The sequence below is a fragment of the Heteronotia binoei genome, chromosome 18 (assembly GCF_032191835.1).
Source record: "Heteronotia binoei isolate CCM8104 ecotype False Entrance Well chromosome 18, APGP_CSIRO_Hbin_v1, whole genome shotgun sequence".
In the NCBI taxonomy this organism is placed as follows: Eukaryota; Metazoa; Chordata; class Lepidosauria; order Squamata; family Gekkonidae; genus Heteronotia; species Heteronotia binoei.
The window spans coordinates 47322981-47344661 of record NC_083240.1 but is presented as its reverse complement, the minus strand read 5'-3'; the positions used below and the strand labels follow the sequence as shown (position 1 = coordinate 47344661).

The window sequence follows — 21681 nt, the reverse complement described above, 5'->3', positions numbered from 1 at the left end:
CATCATATGCCAAGAAAAATAACTTACCAAGAGATGTGGTTATAAGATATATGACAAAATACACAGGAGCTGCGTAAATTTTATGAAGAGAATAAAGAATTTGCACCATGATGGATTATAAATTATCTTGGAATGTAAATGGACTAAATTCACCACAAAAAAGAAAGGCAATATTTCATTGGATTTAAAAACAAAACAAAATATAATTTGCTTACAAGAAGTTCATATTAAACAAAAGAATTATAAATTTTTATGGAATAAACAATTGGGACTGGAATTTTTTTCATTGGCTGAACTGAAAAAAAGGGGTGTGATTTTTTTATATTAAACAAGAATTGGACCCAAAAATAACATTTAAAGATTAAGATGGAAGATTTGTGGCAGTAGAAGTAATAATAAATGCGAAAAAACCTTATTATTGGGACTGTGTGCACCAAATGGTGCAAAAGATGTTTTTTTAAAAGACATTATAAAACAACTTGATGAAGTTACATACGACCAGGTCATGATTATGGGAGACTTTAATGGAACAATTCAGAATACATTGGACAAATCTGGGGGGGGGGGAAATAACAATAAAGAAGGAAAATTGCCAAAATCCTTCTTTGAACTGGTTAAACAAGAACACCTGGAAGATATATGGAGAAATTCAATCCTGAAGTACGAGATTATACATTTTTTTTCAGCAAGACTAATACTTTTTCCAGAATTGATATGTTATGGGGTACAAAGGACTTAGGCCTTATAACTAAGAAAATAGAGATCTTACCGAAGATAGGTGCAGATCATAACCCAATATTATGGATTACAAAATTGTCTAAAAAAGTGAGAAGATGGAGATTAAATGAAGATTTACTACATTAGTGACATCTCTAGAAAATGAAACTAAAGCTTTCTTCCAAATAAATGATAATGATGATATAGAATTTCAGATGGTGTGGGATGCTTATAAAGCCTTAATGAGAGGAATATTGATTACATTAAACAATAAGGACAAAAGGGCAAAAGAAAAACAGATGTTGGACAGTCAAAATGAAATCAAGAAAAAAGAAGGGGAATTGAGGAAAAGGCCAGGGAAAAAGAAAATTAAAAGGGAGATTACAATACTACAAGCACAAATGAGACATTTGTTAAATAAGAAATTGGAATGGAATTTGAAAAAATTGCAACAGAAGTCCTTTGAGGGAGCGAATAAACCTGGAAAGTATTTGGCCTGGCAACTGAAAAAAAAGAGAGGAAGTAAAATTATTAATAAAATTGTGGTTGATGGAAGAGAGATAGTAGATCAATAAGGAATAAAGAGAATTTTTCAAGTACTATGCTAAATTATTTAAAGGTGTTAAAGTAAAGAAGGAAAGGACGGAAGCATATTTGCAAAAGATTAAAGTAGCACCCTTAACTGAATATATGAAAGAAATTTTGAATTATCCAATTGAAAAAATAGAAATTGAAGCAGCGATTAATGCAATGAAAATTAGAAAAGCACCTGGGCCAGATGGATATACAGCAAAAAAAATTCAAATTTTTAAAGAAGAATTAGTACCGAAACTTCAAAAATTGATGAATATAAGAATAAAAGGGAAAATACCAAATACTTGGAAGGAAGCTGTAATTTCTTTGATTCCTAAGGAAGATAGAGATGTCACAACTGTAAAGAACTATAGACCAATTTCATTACTAAATAATGACTATAAGATATATACAAGAATTTTGGCAGAACGACAAACAATATTTGGTAAATTTCATAAAGGAAGACCAAGCGGGATTTCTCCCTAAAAGGCAAATAAGAGACAATATTAGAACTGTTGTAAATATTGTAGAATATTATGAAAGACATCCAGAGAAGGAAGTTGCATTATTCTTTGTGGATGCAGAGAAAGCTTTTGACAATTTGAACTGGGACTTTGTTTGCAGTAATGGAGAAAATAGAGTTGGGGAAAAACTTCATAAGAATGATAAAGGCAGTATATACTGAACAACATGCAAGGTTATGTATAAATGCAGATCTTACAGATGAAATGATAATCAGCAAAGGTACAAGACAAGGTTGTCCGCTTTCACCTTTGTTGTTTATAATGACTCTTGAAATTTTATTGATGCAAATACAAGATGATAAAGAAATAGAAGGGTTGAGAGTTAAAGGATTTATTTACAAATATAGAGCATTAGCAGATGATATGATGTTTATAAATGAAAATCCTACACAAGTAACACCTTTGTTAGCTAAAATACAAGAATATGGAGAAGTGGAGGGATTTTATGTTAATAAAGAAAAATCAAAAATTTAATGTAAAAATATGCAAGTAGACAAACAAAAGGAGTTGCAGAGACTAACAGGATGTGAAGTTACCTCTAAAGTAAAATATTTGGGTGTGGAAATACCAATGAAGAATATTGACCTGTTCAAAAATAACTATGAAAAGCTATGGCGTAAAATGGATGAAGATATGATAAAATGGAATAACTTGTCATTGCTTGGAAGAAGAGCTGCAATCAAGATGAATATTTTGCCGAGAATAATGTATTTGTTTCAAACTATTCCGATTGTGAAAGACAGTAAACAATTTAACAAATGGCAAAGGAAGATTTCGGAATTTGTAAAGGCTGGGAAGAAACCAAGGATTAAAATGAAAGTTTTAATAGATGCTAAAGAAAGAGGAGGATTCCATTTACCAGATTTAAGATTGTATCATGAAGCAGTTTGTTTAGTGTGGATAAAAGATTGGGTGATGCTGTTGAATAAAAAACTTTTAGCGTTAGAAGGTCATGGAAATAAATTCGGCCGGTACGCTTATATGTATTATTAGAAGAAAAAGATGGATAGTTTTTTCTCTCACCATTATATAAGAAATAATTTGTTGAATACCTGGATGAAGTATAAGAAATATGGTGATGAAAAAAAAACATTAGGGATAGTGCCAGCAGAAGTGATAAAAATAACAGCTGAGACAGGTGAGAAAAAATGGCTGCCATACAATCAACTATTAAAAATACAAAGTAGTAAAATAGAATTGAAAACTGTTGTGGAGTTGAATAACAAATACGATTGGTTTCAAATGCAACAAATAAAAGAGTTTGGTGGAAAACAATATTAAAACTGAAAGAATAAGACAAGAGCAAACAGAAATGGAAAAAGTCTGCTTGGAGATAATGAAAAATTAATTTCAAAAACTTATAAGTTACTTTTAAAATGGTCTACAGAAGATGAAGTAGTGAAATCTCAAATGATTAAATGGGCAATAAATGTAAAGAAATACAGATGGATACATGGGAATATTTATGGAAGAACTCTATGAAACTTTCAACATGTCAGAGTATTAAAGAGAACTGTTTTAAAATGATGTCTAGATGGTATATGACTCCTAAAAAATTGGCAAAGATGAATAACAAGATGCCAGACAGATGTTGGAAATGTAAAAAACATGAAGGTTCTTTCTTTCTGTCATATGTGGTGGACTTGTGAAAGAGCGAAACAGTATTGGCAGATCCAACAAGAAATTTCTAGGATCTTGGGATATGAATTCAAGAAAGCTGCAGAGACTTTTCTGTTGGAATTACAAATGGAAAAATTTCCAAAAGAAGATAGAACTATAATTTGGTACTTGCTTTCAGCTGCTAGGATGCTATATGCGCAGTTATGGAAGCAAGAAAAAAATACCAGAAAAATGGGATTGGATTGTAAAAGTTATGACATGGAGTGAGATAGACAAATTAACGAGAACTTTAAGAGACTGTGATTTAGAAGATTTTAAAAGGGAGTGGAAAAAATTTAGAAGTTATGTAGAAGATGAGCGGAAAGTAAAAGGACATTGGACAATTTTTGATAATGATTAAACTTTAGAAGAAAGAAGAATATTAATTTTAGTTCTTAGGAATTAAGGGTACCTTTTAATGTTAGTATTTTGGGTAAATAACGGGGGGAGGGGTGATTAGAAAGTAGCATATGGGATAGATGAAAAGAAGTTATTAATGGAAATTATTACCATATGTTATCAATAAAATTGTTTAAGCAAAAGAAACGTGTGAATGTTTAATTTTATAAACTGAGTACAAGGAGTATAGCTGCTAATGCTTGTGATTTTATACATCATATTATGAATTTGCCTGGCAAGTGTTCATTTGACTTGCGCAGCCAAACTAAACTTCTTGTGTGTCTCCTCTCAAACGGCGGAAGGGATATTGTAATAATTGCCAGCCTGGTAGAGAAGCAACAGGGAATGCAAGTGGGGGTGCAGGAGTTAGAATATGTAAATGGACATCCGCAGTCTATCAGGCCCAGTTCTTTTGGGTGAACTTAAACTAGTGTGTCTACAGTTTTAGCAATTTTCTCTTAAATTTAACATTGTCTTGTAATTGCATACAGTGTTGCCTTCAAGCTCCCTGTATCCTGATATGGCATATAACTCTTAAACTACATTCCCTCCCTCCTAATGAAATACTGAGTCATGTATTTATTTATTATTTATGTTATATTGTTTTTAGTCCACCTTCTCATATGAACTCGAGGAGGATGACACATAGTGAGTCAGTCCAATCAGCATACCTTCAGGACCGCCTCTCCCCAGATGTGCCCCGTCGAGGTTTGCGCTCAGCAGATCAACATCTAGTGATCCGGCTGGCCTCGGCTGGAGCAGGGCATTCTGGGCACTGGCTCCAGCCTGGTGGAAGGAATGGGTGTCTCCTAGAGGTCAGGGCCCTGCTGTGGGACTTTTTGCAGTTCCTCAGGGCCTGCCTGCAAGATGGAGTTCTTCCGCCAGGCTTTTGAACGAGGCTGCAGGCATCATTTATCCGTCAGCTCCTCCTGTTGCTTTGTCTGCAAATGAGTTTAATGTAGACTCAGTCCCTTAAGAGCAGAAATAACTTATGCCTCACTGGATCAATTAGAATGTATGAAATTAATTTTGGTTGCCATCTTTGTGTATTAGATTGTGGTTTTAAATGTTGATAGTTTTTAAATTTGCTTATATGTATATTTTATTATGATTATGAACATGAACATATGAAGCTGCCTTCTACTGAATCAGATCCTCCTGGGTTCATCGAAGTCAGTCTTGTCTACTGAGACGGGCAGCGGTTCTCCAGGGTCTCAAATCGAGGTTTTTCACACCTACTTGCCTGGACCCTTTTTAGTTGGAGATGTCGGGGATTGAGCCTGGAACCTTCTGCTTACCAAGCAGATGCTCTGCCACTGGGGCACCATCCCTCTCCAGTGTTGTACCCCACCCTGAGCCCGTTTGCAAGAAGGGTGAGCTAAAAATCAAATTTTAAAAATGGGATATTCAATAACTAATGCATTAGACAAGGGTGTCAAACTCATTTCTTATGAGGGCCAGATCTGATGTAAATGAGACCTTGTTGGGCTGGGCCATGTGTGTCATAAAATGTAATTCCAGATAGCAGAGATAGAAACTTTATAAAGGACACAGACAAACACGTTTAAAGATTTTTTAAAAACTAAAACATGCTTAAAAGACTAGCACTCGTGCAATTTGTTTATTTAACAGTCTCTGATAACTGACACCTCTTGCTCTGAATTATTGCATCAAAATCTGGAGACAATGTCTGTGCTGTAGCAATCTTGAGTATGCTGTTCAGGTGTTGTTCAGGTGTGTAACTGTAAGTTGCAAACCTCTTTGATTTATTGACATCCATTACAGAAATCTCATGGTCAGTGCTCTGAGCCTTGGACCTAGGGGGAAACATGAAATGTCTGGGCATTGTGAGCTTTTGTTTCTTGTGTGGATCAAGAACATGTGAAGGCGCCATGACACAGACTGAGTGTCAAGCATGCGGGTTCCATGACGAGTCGAAGTTGATACAAAGACTACGTTTATTGATAGACCGATACTTTCTGTGTAACAGGTTCTTGAGAGTAATGCTGCCAATACATTGATACAATACTTTTAAGGCTTACTTCAAAGGATGGGGTTGCGGGGTAGCTCTCACACATAAACTGTCATAAATGTCTATATTCTCACAGTGTTATCAGGACTCTGTCCTTGCTTTCCCCAGATGTGTCGCACTCCCTACCAGGAATGAATGGGAAGGTGCTGATTACTTCTCAAGCTAGTTTCATTTCTCACTACTTCTACTTTCAGGCAATAAAGCAAGAAGGGGGGAAGGAAAGAATAACATAGCTAGCAAAGCTAGGTCCTCCATGATGCTTCACAGACCAGTGTTAGACAGGACCCTATAACAATCAATTATCAATGGAATTTCACCATGCTTGACACTGAGAGCTGTGTTGTCTACAAAACTATAGTCTACCCTGGAGAAATAACTGCAACTCCTGTGAGGCAGTGCAAGAATACAGAGACAGCAATGTATAGTGGTCAGTATCAGCCTACTTATATGGGAAGCCTAGGTTAAAATCCCAAGTCTACAAAGGAAATGTGCTGGATGAATTTGGTCTGGACATATATAAGAACATGCGAAAAGTCATGTTGGATCTGGCCAATACTCTGTCACACAGTGGCCAAAAAACCAGGTGCCAGCATGAGGTCCACCAATGGGGCCAGGACACTAGAAGCCCTCACACTGTCCCCCCCCCCCCACAAGCATACAGAATATCACTTGCCGCAGACAGTTCCATCTATACTTTGTGGCTAATAGCCACTGATGGAACTCTGCTCCAAATGTTTATCCAATTCCTCTCTTGAAGCTGTTTATGTTTGTAATTGCCATCACCTCCTGTGGCAGTGAATTCCATGTGTTAAATCACTCTTTTGGTGAAGTACTTCCTTTTATCAGTTCTAACCCAACTGCCCAGCAGTTTCATTGTGTCCACGAGTTCTTGTAAGGGAGAAAAGTACTTCTTTCTCTACCTTCTCTATCCCATGCATAATCTTGTAAACCCCCATCATGTGACTCCTCATTGTTTCTAATAATAATAATAATAATAATAATAAATTTTATTTATATCCCGCCCTCTCCGCCCAGGCAGGCTCAGGGCGGCTAACAACATATTCAAATAAAAGTTATACAGTAATTCTAAATCAGCATTGAAAAGTTATACAATAATTTTAAAATCAGCATTATCTTAAAAACCATTCCAATTTACATAATTTAACAGTAACAATGGTGTTCCTGGCGCTATTCTGTCTGTTTGCATAATGGCGAGGATCACTGAGCAGAGTCACTTTGGCAGGTCCATCAATTTGGCCATCCTTAGTCAGCAGTCTGCGAAGGCCAGCCTAAAAAGGATGGTCTTGCAGGCCCTACGGAATTGGTCAAGACTCCGCAGGGCCCTCACCTCTTCCGGGAGCTGGTTCCACAGGCATGGAGCTGCAACGGAGAAGGCCCGTGCGCGGGTGTTCTGCAATTTCGCCTCCTTTGGCCCAGGGATAGTCAACTTGTTCTTCCCTGCTGACCTCAGTGCTCTCTGGGGCTCGTATGGGGAGAGACGGTCCCTCCAAGTTAAAGAGCTCCAAGTGCTTTAACACTCTCAGCCTAATCTACCTGACTGGCTTCTTGTTATTCCTCATCTAAATAGTTCATATTGATTTCCTACTGAGAAAGACTGGATCACGAAGGCATGAATACTGAGAAAAGGGAGAGGCAAAACCCAGTTGAACCCAGGAGAACCCTGGCATAACAAGCTAACAGTACACACACACTCTTGGGCCTGATAGGCTCTCTCTGGGGGCCTGATCTGTCCCCCGAGCTGCATGTTTGACAGCCCTGCATTAGAATATTAGAAGACTGGAAACCATAATGTAAGTGTTAGTATGACATATTGAATGGGACTGAAATTACATAATAGGATCTTATTTATAATATGCTGTATACAGTAGTCTCAATCATTTATCCAGGTAGGTTTGTGAAACCATTTTGTGCTGTGCAGCGTTATGACCTGTGCAAAAAAAGCCCTCTTGAATAGTTCAGTGCTGCATCGTTTGCACAAGGGCAAGAGAGCGGGAACCTTCTTGACCACCTGTGGCAGGCCAGGCCACAAGGTGGGAGCCACAGCGTGTGTGGGCACTTGTGGATTTTGCCCATTTGTAAGTTGGCACCAGAAGAAACCCCTGCTGGCGTGAGCAGAGTTGTCATGGTGGAACATAGAAAGATAGGCAGGCCTGCAAATAAAAGGGCTCAAGACCATTACTGGGACATCAAATTAACGTGAAGTATATCGTTGGCTAGATCAGTTCACACAGTTCCTGTGGCACTGGATAATGTTCAAGTTCAATTTTCCCCAGAAATCTCACACCACTTTCTCTAGTCCTCTGTGGTGTCTCTAGGATGTTACAGGGCTAGAAATAACAAGGCCTGGGGGTGAAACAGATGGGGGGGTTTGTGGGAGAGCTTTTCCAGTTTTTCCAACAGAAGAATGTGGAAATTTGGGGGGACACTGAAAAAAACTGTTTTGCTTTCATACTGGTTGAAATGAAAGACAGTTTTAATTGAAACATATGGTATGTTTTTTTAACATAGGGCAGACGAGCATTAGGTAATGATAATTCATATGTATTCTTTAGTCATAAATACTTTTAGGAATAATTATTGCCAAAATGAAGATGCTATACTGTGTTTAATGATAATGCATTTTTAAACAGCAGTGTTTTCAAGGTTATAAATAATATGTAAATCTGCCCCAGTGCTTGTGAGAGCGGAGGCTGTGGAACGGCCAGTCCTCTTTCGGCTGCCCTGCACTATTCCGCTAGAAGATGGAGACATTTATACTTGTAAATTCTATAACTGTGCCAAACAGTACAATTTTCTGTGCTAAGCTACAATTGATGTATTTATGTTAAAATAATTTTTAAAATTTAGGCTTGATAAGAAAGTAAAAACCGCATGTTTCAGGTTTCCACCAAAATTCTGGGGTTTGGGGGGGGGGGGACAGGAAAAAAGCTCCGCCCCCTGCTTCAAAATTTCCAGAATTCCACATTCATGCAGGACCAGTAGTAGACATGTTCCTCCTTGTGTAATGTGTAAATAAATATATTTGCTAGACTTACCAGTTGGCTTTTCCGTGTGAAATGACTCTTGAATGGCTTGAGATTAGTTGGTCTTGTGTGTATGTGTGTGTTCGGGATAGAGGGCCAAGCTAAATAAAATTAAGTAGCTTGGGGAGCAGCAGTATGGTTTGAACATAACCCAAGACACATAACACTTGCACTCTGTTGAAAGATGAGCCTCCATAACAGCATAATAGTCGTCGTCCCCTCCCCCCCCCCCCCCGGTTGCAGTTAAAGCTGATGGGGGTGTTTGGGGAAATGGTGGAGGGCAGAGAGCCCCCCTTCGCAAGCCTGTGACCTCAATCCCTGTGGCTACTTCTGTAATGGAATTACGTGGTGGGTGGAGGGGAGATGGAATATCCTGTGTGGTCTCTCTCGTTTCAGTGTGTCTGTGTGCCAGATAAGTGGTGTTACTACTGCACTTCTGTCCTTCCTCTTCACTGGCATGTTAAAGGCTGCTAACGATAACTACAGTCCAGACTTGCTGGTAATAGGCTTCTTCCAAGCAGAAGCATCATCTAAGGAAAAGTGATTCATTTTTTAAATGAGAACTTGAAGGGCTGCGTCTGCCCTCCCCCTCGGCATCTGTTTAAAGGCCCCTCATTGAGAGTGGCAAGTGGCAGGATTTTGCCCCCTGCTTCTTTCTGCAAAGGGGGTGATCTTAATATAATTGGTGGATTAAACCAGTGGCCTCACTGGTCCCGCAGGCTGTTTAATACAGTGGCCAAGAGCAGGGCAGAGAAGCCGGGATCTTCGCTGGGTGTTGCCATTTCGCACAGGTGTGTAGAGGCTTCCCATCTCTGACTGCAGAGATTCCCTTGAGTCACCACAAGTAGCCGTTGAGGGGCTTCTCCTCCATAAATCTGTCAGTCCCCTTTGAAAGCTGTCTTTGCCTATATCCATCCCTAAATCCTCTGGTAGGGAATTCCACAATGGAATGACTTGCAGAGTGAACTACTGTGGATCCATTTTGGATCTCCTGGCACGGCAGCAGTGATGATGAACTGGAGATGGAGAGAGGGCTATCTCAGTCCTTGCAGAGGACTTCCTCTTCAGTATGCTCTGCTTATTGAACTGGAGATGGTGAAACTGGGTATTAGTCATGTTCAGTATGTGTTGGAGGATGAAAATGGCCAGCCCTCGAAAGTTACCTGTGGACGGTGTTTGCATCTTCTCCTAGGCTGCTGGGGAGCCCCCCAGAATTGCAAAAACACTTGAGGAGTCTTCTGTAACAATCATTTAGTATCTTTGACTATCACTTCCGGTGTTCAAAGTGTGTGCACCTTACTGTGGTAGTCCTAGAACAGCCCTGGAAAATCAGCCAGTATTACTGCCGTATTGCAGGCAAGGGGCTGAGGCTTGAACCAGCAGTTCTTCAGCCCACACCACTTCCAAATGAAGGACTTGCACCAGTCAGTGTTTGGGCTGCAGAAATGTTACGGGCTTCTTAATTCCCTGTGTCATGTAACAGTAGTAAGGTAAAGGTAGTCCCCCATGCAAGCATCAAGTCATTACTGACCCATGGTGACGTCCAGGGCTTTTTTTGTAGCAGGAACTCCTTTGCATATTAGGCCACACACCCCTGATGTAGCCAATCCTCCTGGAGCTTACAGTAGGCCCTGTACTAAGAGCCCTGTAAACTCTTGGAGGATTGGCTACATCGGGGTGTGTGGCCTAATATGCAAAGGAGCTCTTGCTACAAAAAAAGCTCTGGTGACGTCACACCATGACATTTTATTGGCAGATTTTTTATGGGATGGTTTGCCATTGTCTTCCTCAGTCATCTACACTTTACTCCCAGTAGTAAGTTGTATATTTTCAGATGAGCAATCAGGCTTTCTTTTGCTGTCTTTCTTGCTCTGAACTTTCACATAATTTGGCTTATTCATTTATAAAAGGTTAGACAGTATTGGCTGGTGTTAGAAATGTAAGAAGCTGCCTCCAGTGGGATCCTTGGGGACTATTTATATTCCACCCTATCCTAGAAAGGGCTCAGGGCAGATAACATCATTATAAAACAGTATAAATAACAATTAAAACATATACCAGGGATGGCCAGTGGTAGCTCTCCAAGATTTTTTTTGCCTACAACTCCCATCAGTCCCAGCCATTGGCCATGCTGGCTGGGGCTGATGGGAGTTGTAGGCAAAAAACATCTGGAGAGCTACCGTTGACCACCCCTGACATATAGCAATAAAACAATACAATTTGATCATAAACAGTTGCAGGTGGTGACTCAGTTGGACACATGTTATATAGACTAAGAATCTGGCACAATAAAAAGGTAATTTCACTTGCCCACACCACTTCCAAATGAAGGACTTGCACCAATCAGTGTTTGAGCTGCAGAAATGTTACGGGCTTCTTAATTCCACGTGTCATTTAATAGTAATAAGGTCAAGGTAGTCCCCCGTGCAAGCACCAACTCATTTCACCTGCTTTCACTTATGAGCCATCCAAACTGTTTCTTCTTTCTTTTTAAATAGGTTCAGATGTAAATAGCATGGATTCTGTGGACAGTGGCTGCCAGAACGTGGGAGCTGAATCAAATAAGATGGAACTTGTTATCTGGGAGATCGAGGTACCAAAGGTAATGACCAAACTATTCCTCACCTCAGTGATGTCTCACTAGCAGTAACTCAGATGTGCTCTGCACATGGCCATGTCACTGTCATTCAGATAGTGTGCTGCTGACTATGCAAGACAGAAGGAGCTGAAATGGTGGGGGAATTTCTCAAATTTAGCTGGACTTGAAGCTTGCAAGGCACACGTGTCTCCAGAATGCAGGTTGGTTCACTTGTACAAGCAATACTTAGATTCCCAAACATGAGCATTTCTTCTAGGGTCTGCAGGAGAGGAGGTACAGCTGCCGTGGAGTAATGGCAAAGGAAGCAACTAGGGACCTGTATTGGGAGAACAAAGTGTGAGTCCAGTGGCACCTTTAAGACCAACAAAGTTTTATTCAAGGTATGAGCTTTTGTGTGCAGGCACACTTGCACAGATACCTTTACTAACACTTTGTTGTTCTGAAAGGTACCACAGGACTCTGACTTTGTTCTGGTGCTTCAGACCGACACGGCTGCCCACCTGAATCTGAATAGGAAGAAAAGATCATAGTTCTTGTAGGGGTTTGGGAGAGCAGTGGAGTTACACCAAAGCCGCCGGTTCTATGCCTGGTTCCTGCATACCCAGGAGTGAAGTTGTAGAATGGACTGCACTGCTTCAGGCTGCAGATGGTGGATAACCTTTTGGAATACTTTTGGCCAGATGTGAGCAGTAATACAACTTGTGGTGTTGGTGATCTTTTTCGTGGTCCCTGTGCAGTCCCACACTTGAGTTTTGGGCCCTGCACAAATCTGACCTCAGTGAAAAAGAAACCCAGGGCCTGAAACCCAAGTGTGGGACTGTGCAGGTGACCACTCAAAGATCATCCGTTACAGGTAAGCAACCTGTTTTTCTGCTTGCAGGGAGTCCTGACAGATGGGTGCAGTCCAAAGCATGGTCTGCCATCTGCAGTCCAAAGTGCTGCAGCCCGTTCTATCACCAAAACACTGGTTGGCGTGTGAAAATTTTCACTTCTGCCTCATTCAGCAAAAGGCCTGATAACTGGCTGGGTAAATTTGGCATTCCCCTAACCCATTCATTTTCCAAATTCTGGTTCAGTTTCAGAAATGGAAACTGTTAGAAGCCACTTCCTTCTGTCTTTTTTCCACCCGGCCCAGTGAGCTGCTTGCAGCAGGTTGCACCTACCCCATAGTCGAACCAATGCTGAATCCAATTTAAATGCAGCAAGTACATAGTGCAAATCATTATGGGGTTGCCTGCTACAAGAGAAATGTGCCTTGCAAAACCTACTCACAAAAGGGAAGAGGGCTAAGTTTGGTGCAGTGGTTAAGTACACAGACTCTTATCTGGGAGAACCTGGTTTGATTCCCCACTCCTCCACATGCACCTGCTGATGTGACCTTGAGCCAGCTGCAGTGAGTTGTCCTTGAAAGGGCAGCTGCTGTAAGAGCTCTCAGCCCCACCTACCTTACAGGGTGTCTGTTGTGGGGAGGGGAAGGGAAAAGAGATTGTAAGCCTCTCTGAGGCTCCTTCGGGTAGTGAAGGGCAGGGTAGAAATCTGATCTCTTCTTCTTTTCTTCTAAATGTAGCTCTTTTGAGTGTCTCTACATGATGGGTTCTGGGGACAATCTGCTGCAAGTAGAAAGGTAGCACAAGGAAAATACTTGAACCTCCCTGTAGTAGAATTTTGCTTCCTGGGAGTGTTTCAACACAAAGAATTCCTGAGAAACGAAGCTTCTGTATTTACATCAGTTCATAGTGGCAGTGGTTTTCCAGAGTCTTGAGCAGAGATACTCCCAGTACCTGTTGCTTGAGAGCATTAACTGAAGATGCTGCCAGGAATCGAACCTGGGACCTTGTGCACGCAGAGCAGGTACTCTTCCAGTGGGCTGGAGCCCTCAAAGCTGTGGGCTGGGTTTCTGGCTGCTCTCCCAGTTCTGTTGCTGGAGTATTTACACCCTTGAGAGGCCCCCAGTTCAGGCTGCCGAGTTTCCCAACCCCGTTTGTGACTAAATGGCTTAAGCTGGGCTTAATAACAGAGATGGCAGTCAGCAGCATCCTGTTCTGACTGGGCCTCCCAGCCAGAGGCTTGACGGAAGGGCCCTGCCACTCAGTGCTTCTTTGTGCAGCAATTCTTCCAGTGGCAAAACTGTTAGAGTGAAATAGCTGTCATGCAATTAATTGTCTCCGCTGTTGTTTGCCTGAAGATCTAATGTTTCAAGTACACAACTTAGATTCTTTAGTACTGATTTATAAGGTAGTTCAGCAGCTGCTGTTCTAGGCCTGCAGTGGTGGAAGTAGCAGGTGGGACTGCTGCCACAATTAGACCCAAGGAATAGATCCAATAGTGGCATGATGTTGAATTGTGTGCAGTTTCCAGCCAGTGATCAGGCTGTTCCAGATCTCACTCTCTGCAAAGGCTTATTTATTCTTATTTGGACTTATGGATCACCCAGTCCTTGCTACTGCAGGGCTCTGGGCAATGTGCAATAATGTTAAAAACATCAAACATCAGATAAAACATTTTAAATAACAGTTACCCCATGATCTAAAAGACTCAGATGGCAAAATTATTTCCAATTTCAGACTGCTGGGTGGGGAGAAGAGAGGCAGGGCAAATGCCAAGAGCTGAAGAGGGGTGCCAGCCGGGATGGTAACTGCTGTCCTCAACCACCGAAAGGTTGGCTTGTCTGGTGATTTCTGTGTGTCCTTTTCCTGTAGCATTTAGTTGGCCGGCTGATTGGTAAGCAGGGGAGGTACGTGAGCTTCCTGAAACAAGCATCTGGCGCCAAGATCTACATTTCAACGGTTTCTTACGCCCAGGACTTCCAGATCTGCCATATAGAAGGTGAGGTGACTCAGCTCCCTCTCCAGGGCTCTGCTGAGCTAGAGCTTCAGCCAGGACAGTGACTTGATTCTAACACACCAAACGTGGCAGGGCATTCTGGCTCCATTGCATCTTCCACGATATTTTAGCAGCCATGCCTCTTTCAGAGCATAAAGGAAGCTGCGACTCCATTCCTTTGTGTATGCCCTCTCCCTCCACCCCACAGCCACAGCTATTTTGGGTTACACCCAGTCCTGAAAATGAAGACTGGAGCCAGGGTCAAGAGCACTACAGAAATCAGTACAGCTGTCAGTCATCCTTCACAAGATGCAGAATATCCTGCTGTCTTGATAGGTTCAGGTGGGCAGCCACGTTGGTCCGAAGCAGCAGAGCAAAGTTAGAGTGCAGGGGCAAAGTTAGTCCTAGGGATTCCATTGTTTAAGACCAACAGAGTTTTATTCAAGGTACAAGTTTTTGTGTTCATGCACACTTCTTCAGATACAGTGAAACAAAATTTCTCAGCTATTACATTGGGGGGGGGGTGGTTTAGTTGACAGGAAGGGCCAATTAGAGTCAAGACAGAGACAGAAACAAAACTGGAAATGACCAGTCCATACATATAGGTACATATAGGTAGAGGGTGAGCAGTCAATTACCATACAGCATAATGAAGATGTTTAACAGATTCAAGGACCAAGGAGTAATAAGCTAAGTTTATATGGTAACTGTTTGTTTTGATTCAATTCTGGGACAAAAACAGTGAAAGAAATATGTCAACGTTGGAGACTGATGTGTCCTTAATTGTAGAATGCTGAGAGTAACTACTTGAGCCTCTGCTGTCTGTTTCCTCTGGAGCATGGAGGTGACTTTGCAGCATCTTCTTCTCTTAAGTGGGGCAGCTGGCTGTGCAAATTTATCTTTCCTTTCCCCAGACCTCAGAAATACATTCCAATTTCTACTATTCATTACATTACAATCGACTAATTATTATTCAAAATAAAAGATAAAATAAAATGACCCTTCTGGGAGATCGGTGAGAATACAGATGTAAGGGCTGAATGAGGTTAGCATATGTAGTGAGATAAGAAACCAATATCCCTGTTATGTCCTAGGGATTCCATTGTTTTATAATTAATTATAACTAGTTGCCAGGAAGGGCTAGTTAGAGTCAGGATGCATAAATAACTGGGCAATTATAGCTGAGACTGGATTAAAGCAGTTGGTAAGATCTGTAAATAGCAGTAAATTCGCATACAAAGACAAGAGTTAACAAACAGGTGTGAGAACTGAGTTTGAGCCCGGTGGCACCTCCAAGACCAACAGTTCTGGGTATAAGCTGGAACGGAGAGGCTTAGCATGTGTGAATGCAGGTTTCCTCAAATGTTACATATAGGTGAGGGGGGGTTAGTCACCAAGAGGGCTAATTAAAGAGATAACTGAGCAAATATAGCTAAGATTGGAATAATGCATTTGGTAAGACCAGATTGGCATACAGATAATAAAAGAGTTAACAACAGATGTGAGAACTAAGTTTGAGTCCAGTGGCACCTTTAATACCAACAAACTTTAAGTTCAGACAAACTTTTGTTGGTCTTGGAGGTGCCACTGGACTCAAACTCAGTTCTCACATTTGTTAACCCTTGTATTTGTATGCTAATTCACTCCTACCCACAGATCTTACCAACAGCTTTAAAAGCCAGTTTGGTGTAGTGGTTCAGTGTGCAGACTCTTTATCTGGGAGAACAGGGTTTGATTCCCCCCTCCTCCACTTGCAGCTGCTGAGTGACCTTGGGTCAGTCACAGTTCTTGAAAAAGCACTCCCACGTCTCACATGGTGTTGTGGGGAGAAGGGAAAGGAGATTGTAAGCCACTCTGAGACTCCTTCGGGCATAGTGAAGGGTGAGTATAACTCCAACCTTGTCTTCTTAATCCAGTCTCAGCTATCCAGTGACTTCTGCATCTGGACTCTAACAGGCCCTTATTGGCAACTCACACACCCCCTGCCCCCATATGTAAGGCTTAAGGAAGTCTCTGAAGATGTTAGTGCCTCTCTAGGATTGGGGAGACCTAGATTCAAATCCCCCACTTCATTATCAAGTCCACTGGATGTCCAGAGCTTATCTCAGCCTAACCCACCTTATAGGGCTGTTCTGAAGATAAAATGGATGAAAAGGGTGTGTGTTGCCCTGAACTCTTGAGGGGAGGTGGAGAGTGAAGTGGTGGCGTCAATAATTGAAGGGCCATTTGGGGTTCTCTAGACAGCGTAATGGTGTTGATCTCCACCAAACGCTTACCTGGACTTGTTCTGATCTCCCTGTCTGGTTCAGTATTATGTGCACAGGTATGATCTACCTTTTGATAAGACTATTCTCAAGTGTATGGTCAGTGTAACAAAATCTGCTCTGAACCTTCTAGGCTTCTGCGTGTGCAATAATCACTGCTTCTCTCTTCTGCTTAGGCTCCCAGCAAAATGTTGACAAAGCCTTGGGTCTGATTGGCAAGAAGTTCAAAGATTTAAGCCTCACCAACGTCTATGCTCTTCCCCCTCCTACACTGCCCCTGCATTCCCTGCCAATGACTTCCTGGGTAAGGACTGCCTCTGGTTTCATCTGTCTCTGTGTTTGTGCCTCAAATAAGTCGGTCGCCCACTTGTCAGGGTCAGCCTGTCGACCCACATGGCTCCTCCTTGCAGGTGGGCAGAGAGGAAGAGGGCCTGGATCCTCTGTGGGCTTGCAGAACCCAAGCTGGGCATGGCACACTTGCACATGGGGGTGTGTATCTTACCTGTTTGAATAAATCCTGGGTCTGTTTTTAATACGTTAGATCTGCGTAGGATGGGGAGACTGCATCTTGTGTAAAGTGAAATGTGCATCCTGTTTTTAAATAATGGTGCCCGAGGAACCAAAAGAGGGAGATGGGGGTGAGAGCACTGCTTCAGCAATCTTCCCTTTTGCAAATCTTGCTTCTGCCTCTTTCCTGGGATGCAGCCTCTTGACTCCTGCATTATAGCAGCCAGTTCTGCTGTGTTGTGTGTTGGCAGTTTTGAGCTCTGGCTGGTGTTAGAAACAAAGCCATAGAATTAGCTGCCCTGAGCATGCTGAGTGGCCATGCAACATGGCCAGCTGCAGCTACCATTTAGGGTCTTGTAGCTAAAACATCTGAAATGGTTAAAAAAATGTACTGGCTGCAGCATCTGTACATGCAGAGGCTTTGGGAAAACCTTGCCCGGGGTACTGCTGGGTTGGTGGTAGCAACCCCAGGATAGGTGCCTGTTTGGCAAGGAGGGGGCAGACAGGGGCTGCCTGGGGGCCAAGGTGGCATTCTGTGCTTGCTTTCTCCTGCGAGTCCTTCTTTGTGTCCGCAATGCACAACTGGAAATCAGTTTTCTTCCTCTGTGGCAGCTCATGCTTCCAGATGGAGTGACAGTGGAAGTCATTGTGGTTAACCAGGTCAACGCTGGGCATCTCTTTGTACAGCAGCACACCCACCCCACGTTTCACGTCCTGCGCAGCTTAGATGAGCAGATGTATCTCTGCTATTCCCAGCCTGGGATCCCGACTATGCCAACGCCGGTGGAAGGTAAGCATCTGGCTGGGTGGTTTTCTGGGGGCTTCTCAGAAGGAAATGTGGCAGATCCTTGGTTGGGAATAGAAGCCTTTCCCAAACTAGATCCCTTAGTTTCAAATCACATAGTCACATGGCACTCTTGTTCTGTGACCTCTGTCTGCATTTGCTTCTTGCCATGGGCAGACTTCTGGTGCCACAGAGGAGCAGAACAATAAACACTGAAAATCTGGCAGTCCCTTCTTGTGAGTGGAAGACTATAGATCTTCAGTGGCCTATTGGCAGAAATCATTCCCTTTCCTTTCAGTATTATGATGCTTCTCTGACTGAAGGTCTTGATCAAAGTCAAAAACAAATACAAGGTGCAATACAAAATGACGAATCTTAAGATACAGCAGGCACATCACCTTGGTGTTTCCAGGGTCTTCTAATGAAGTTACCACAACTGTGTGTGGTAAAGCTGCAGTACTGCAGTCTGAACTCTCTGCTCACAACCTGAGTTTGATCCCAGTGGAAGTTGGGTTCAGGTAGCTGGCTCAAGGTTGACTCAGCCTGTAGAGCAGGGATGTGCAGCTGCTGGTTCCAAAGCCAGATGTGGTGCAGTACAAAATCAATTATGACTCTCTTTTTTTAAAAAAAGCTTTTTTTTGGGATGTCAGGGCTTCATATAGATGCTTTGCAGACAGAGAGAGGAGAGAAGGGAAGAGTTGCCAGGAATCAAAATGCAAACCATGCACAGATCTATGCCAGTGTGCTAGAGCAATTGTATAGGGAACTCCTCTGTACAGTTATGACTTCTTGTGAGACCTTGTGTGTGAGACACCTTTTAATGTCAGGTTCTGTGCAGCAATCATCAAGTCCACCTCTTTGATATAAATTTGATTGGGCTTTATTTAAATGATGAGCATGTCAACAGCAAAGACATTTCTTGCTAAAACTGACTTGTACTGATCAGGTCACACCTTTGTAGATTACCAAGAGCCATTAATTAATTATGCAGGCCTTAAGTGCCTAAATTCTGGCGGGCTTAATATTCAAAGAATGAAACATTCTCTCTAAAGCCCCCAGAATTTGCATAGCTGATTCCCTAGCCATTGAGATAACTGATGACCTTCACACCACTGAGAAGGAATGCCGGCTAGGGTAGAACAGTTACTTATACATAATTGCAGAGAATACAGACAAATTCAAAGCAAAGCATGCAACATAGCAAACATAGCATAGCAAATAGCAGAGTGTGATAACAGCAAAAGCAGAGCGAAATCACAAGGGAATGCAATCATGGCAAGACTCAGTTCTTGACACTTCATAAAGGACTCCTAACAGCCAGTGTAAGGGCTCCAGGAACCTCCATTTGTCAGTTATCAGTAGTGTTGAGTAGTATCGTTTCAGCTGCGCAAATAAGTTCCCTTCTGGCTCTCTGATCTCTTGCTATCTTTTGATGACGTTTGGCTCTTTAATTATAAAGCTTCTTCCATAGAGTCAAGTGCTGCAAGTCTTCTGGTTTTGGCCCTCCGAGGGAAGCAAGAATAGAATTGGCTTGCAGGGGTCACTCTACAGAGAGGGGAACTCCTGAGTGTACGTGGGACCATTGCGGAGCATGCAGCTGTGTTTGCTTGGGGGGGAATAGCCAGACCTTCCAGGTTGAAAGCATCTCATAAGTATCTTCTTTTTAAAATATATTTATATCCCACCTTTCCTTGTGCAGGGAAAACAGTTTTTTGTGGTTTCAACATTTCAAGAAGAATCTCCTTGGTGTTTTTCTGAAACACTGGGAGGGCATCAAGGACAACCAATTTGAGTTAACCAATGATGTCAATAACTGACGGGTTGTCATTCTGGTATGGATTCTCCACTGTGGAAGACTTCAGTGGGGTTGTCATCCTGGCCTCTTGCAGCTTCTGGGAATCAGCTGGCAGGGGAGGGGTGTTGCTGATGTGTTCTCCGTGGTCCTTCCGCAGTTGGCGTGGTCTGTGCTGCGCCTGGGGTGGACGGGGCCTGGTGGCGAGCGCAAGTGGTTGGCTACTTCAAAGACTCCGACGAAGTGGAGATCAGATACGTGGACTACGGGGGATACGAGAGAGTCAAAATTGACACGCTCAGGCAGATCAGGTGAGCAGTGCAGGGGCTGCATTTCGGCACTCCTCTCTTTAAGAAGTTAAAGGGCTAAGAGAGAATCAGTGTGGTCCTCAAGTGGCTTGCTGAGTTTAGATGGCTGATAAAATCCTGTATTTCTTGCATATCTTTCCTGTGCAAATCCTGTATTTCTTGCATATCTTTCCTGGTCAAGCCTTGCATCTTTTTAAAATATCTGCTGGCAGGTGTGCTGGTTGGGGAAGTAAGTCTGATTGGGGGACGGGGGGGGTGCAGAGACTTCGTACCCCGTCTCATTAAAATTTAAGCTGTGCTGTGGAAGATAAGTCAATGCTGATTCTCTGTCTGCCCTGGGCTTTCCCACCTCAAGGTACCTGCACTGGGGTCTCTGCATTTGGTTTGATTGACCCATTTGATCACTGCCGTTGTAACAATTAGTTGCCTGTAGAGGAGGTTGCCTGTTAATCTCTGCATGAATTGTTGGTCTTCTTAAAATTGGTAATCAGAGGCTGGTTAACTCTTTTATTCTGATCCTTTGTTCTCAAGAGGGAAGGGTAACCAGGTTCAGTTAAGAAAAGATGTTTTGTTTTGCTTTCAAAAATTTAGGCAACAGGGACTTAACAAGCTGGTTCATTAAATGCACACAGGTTTAAAGAGATCACATGAAGCTGCCTTGTGCTGAACCAGACCCCCCTCAGTCCATCAAGGCCAGTCTTGTCTACTCTGCCTGGCAGGGGCTCTCCAGGGTCTCTTTCCCATCACCTGCTTGGTCTCTTGAACAGAGATGCTGGGAATTGAACCTGGGAGGAGGCACCTTCTGCATGCAGAACTGATGTCCTGCAACTTCGCCAGGATCTTTCCTCGGGGTCTTGGGGTTTAGGGATTGTGCATTGGAATAGATCCTGAAAGTTGCTTAAGGGCTGGTGATGGATGTTAAAAGTCCACAAAATGGGCTCTAGAGCTCTGTAACAAAGAGCTCACCAGGCAGAGGCTGTAGAACCCAGAGCCAAAAGAAGGGATGTGGGCAGTGAAAAGGAACCAGGTGTACAGCCAGCCAGAGCAGTGTCATCCTGTTGCCATGGACAGTCTGAGATAAAAGGAGGACGGAGGGAAAATCTCAACCCACAGCTTCCCGCCCCCCAAGTTCTATGCCCCCCTTCTGTCTGCCTGCTTGTTTGGCTCACCTACTTGGTTAGTCTTCCCCCTGTGACGTCTGCTCACCCCCCTGATGCCCCACCTTCTAGTCCCAGCCAGGCCAGTGCACAGAACTAAATGTTCTTCTGAACTAAAATTCATCTGCCTGCCCCAGAAGGAGCCCCCACCCCTGTTGGTTGCAAGGCAGTTCAGTCCTCTTGGCTGGGGAGTGATTTGGCCACTCAGGCACACCCAGTAAATCAAATCTCTGAGCCCTGAGAGGTGTAAGGTGGGTGTGAATGCACTCGCCGCAGCCAGAGAAGTCCTTCTGTTTCTGCTTGTGGCTTCTCTGCAGGCACACATGGAAACTGCATGACTGCAGGCCAGCCATGGAGAAGGGCTTTCCGGTTCTGGAGCACTTCCCCTCCCCTCTGTCCCCTTTTCCCACCTGGAGGGTCCCATAACAGGCAGGGCAAGCACTTCCCCTTGCTTCTCTTTTTGCTGCCATGAGAAGAGGACTCGCTTCTTAGCTACTGT

At 42.8% G+C, this 21681-nt stretch overlaps 1 protein-coding gene across 1 annotated transcript in view; it reads left to right on the top strand.

Annotated features, from left to right (window-relative positions):
- AKAP1 (A-kinase anchoring protein 1) overlaps positions 1-21681 on the top strand; it is a 42738-nt gene that overhangs the window by 9324 nt on the left and 11733 nt on the right. The window contains exons 2-6 of the mRNA XM_060258779.1: positions 11447-11550; positions 14247-14373; positions 16811-16938; positions 17754-17931; positions 19878-20028. Of these exons, the coding sequence (XP_060114762.1) occupies positions 11447-11550; positions 14247-14373; positions 16811-16938; positions 17754-17931; positions 19878-20028 (688 nt within the window). The remainder of the gene's footprint in view (positions 1-11446; positions 11551-14246; positions 14374-16810; positions 16939-17753; positions 17932-19877; positions 20029-21681) is intronic.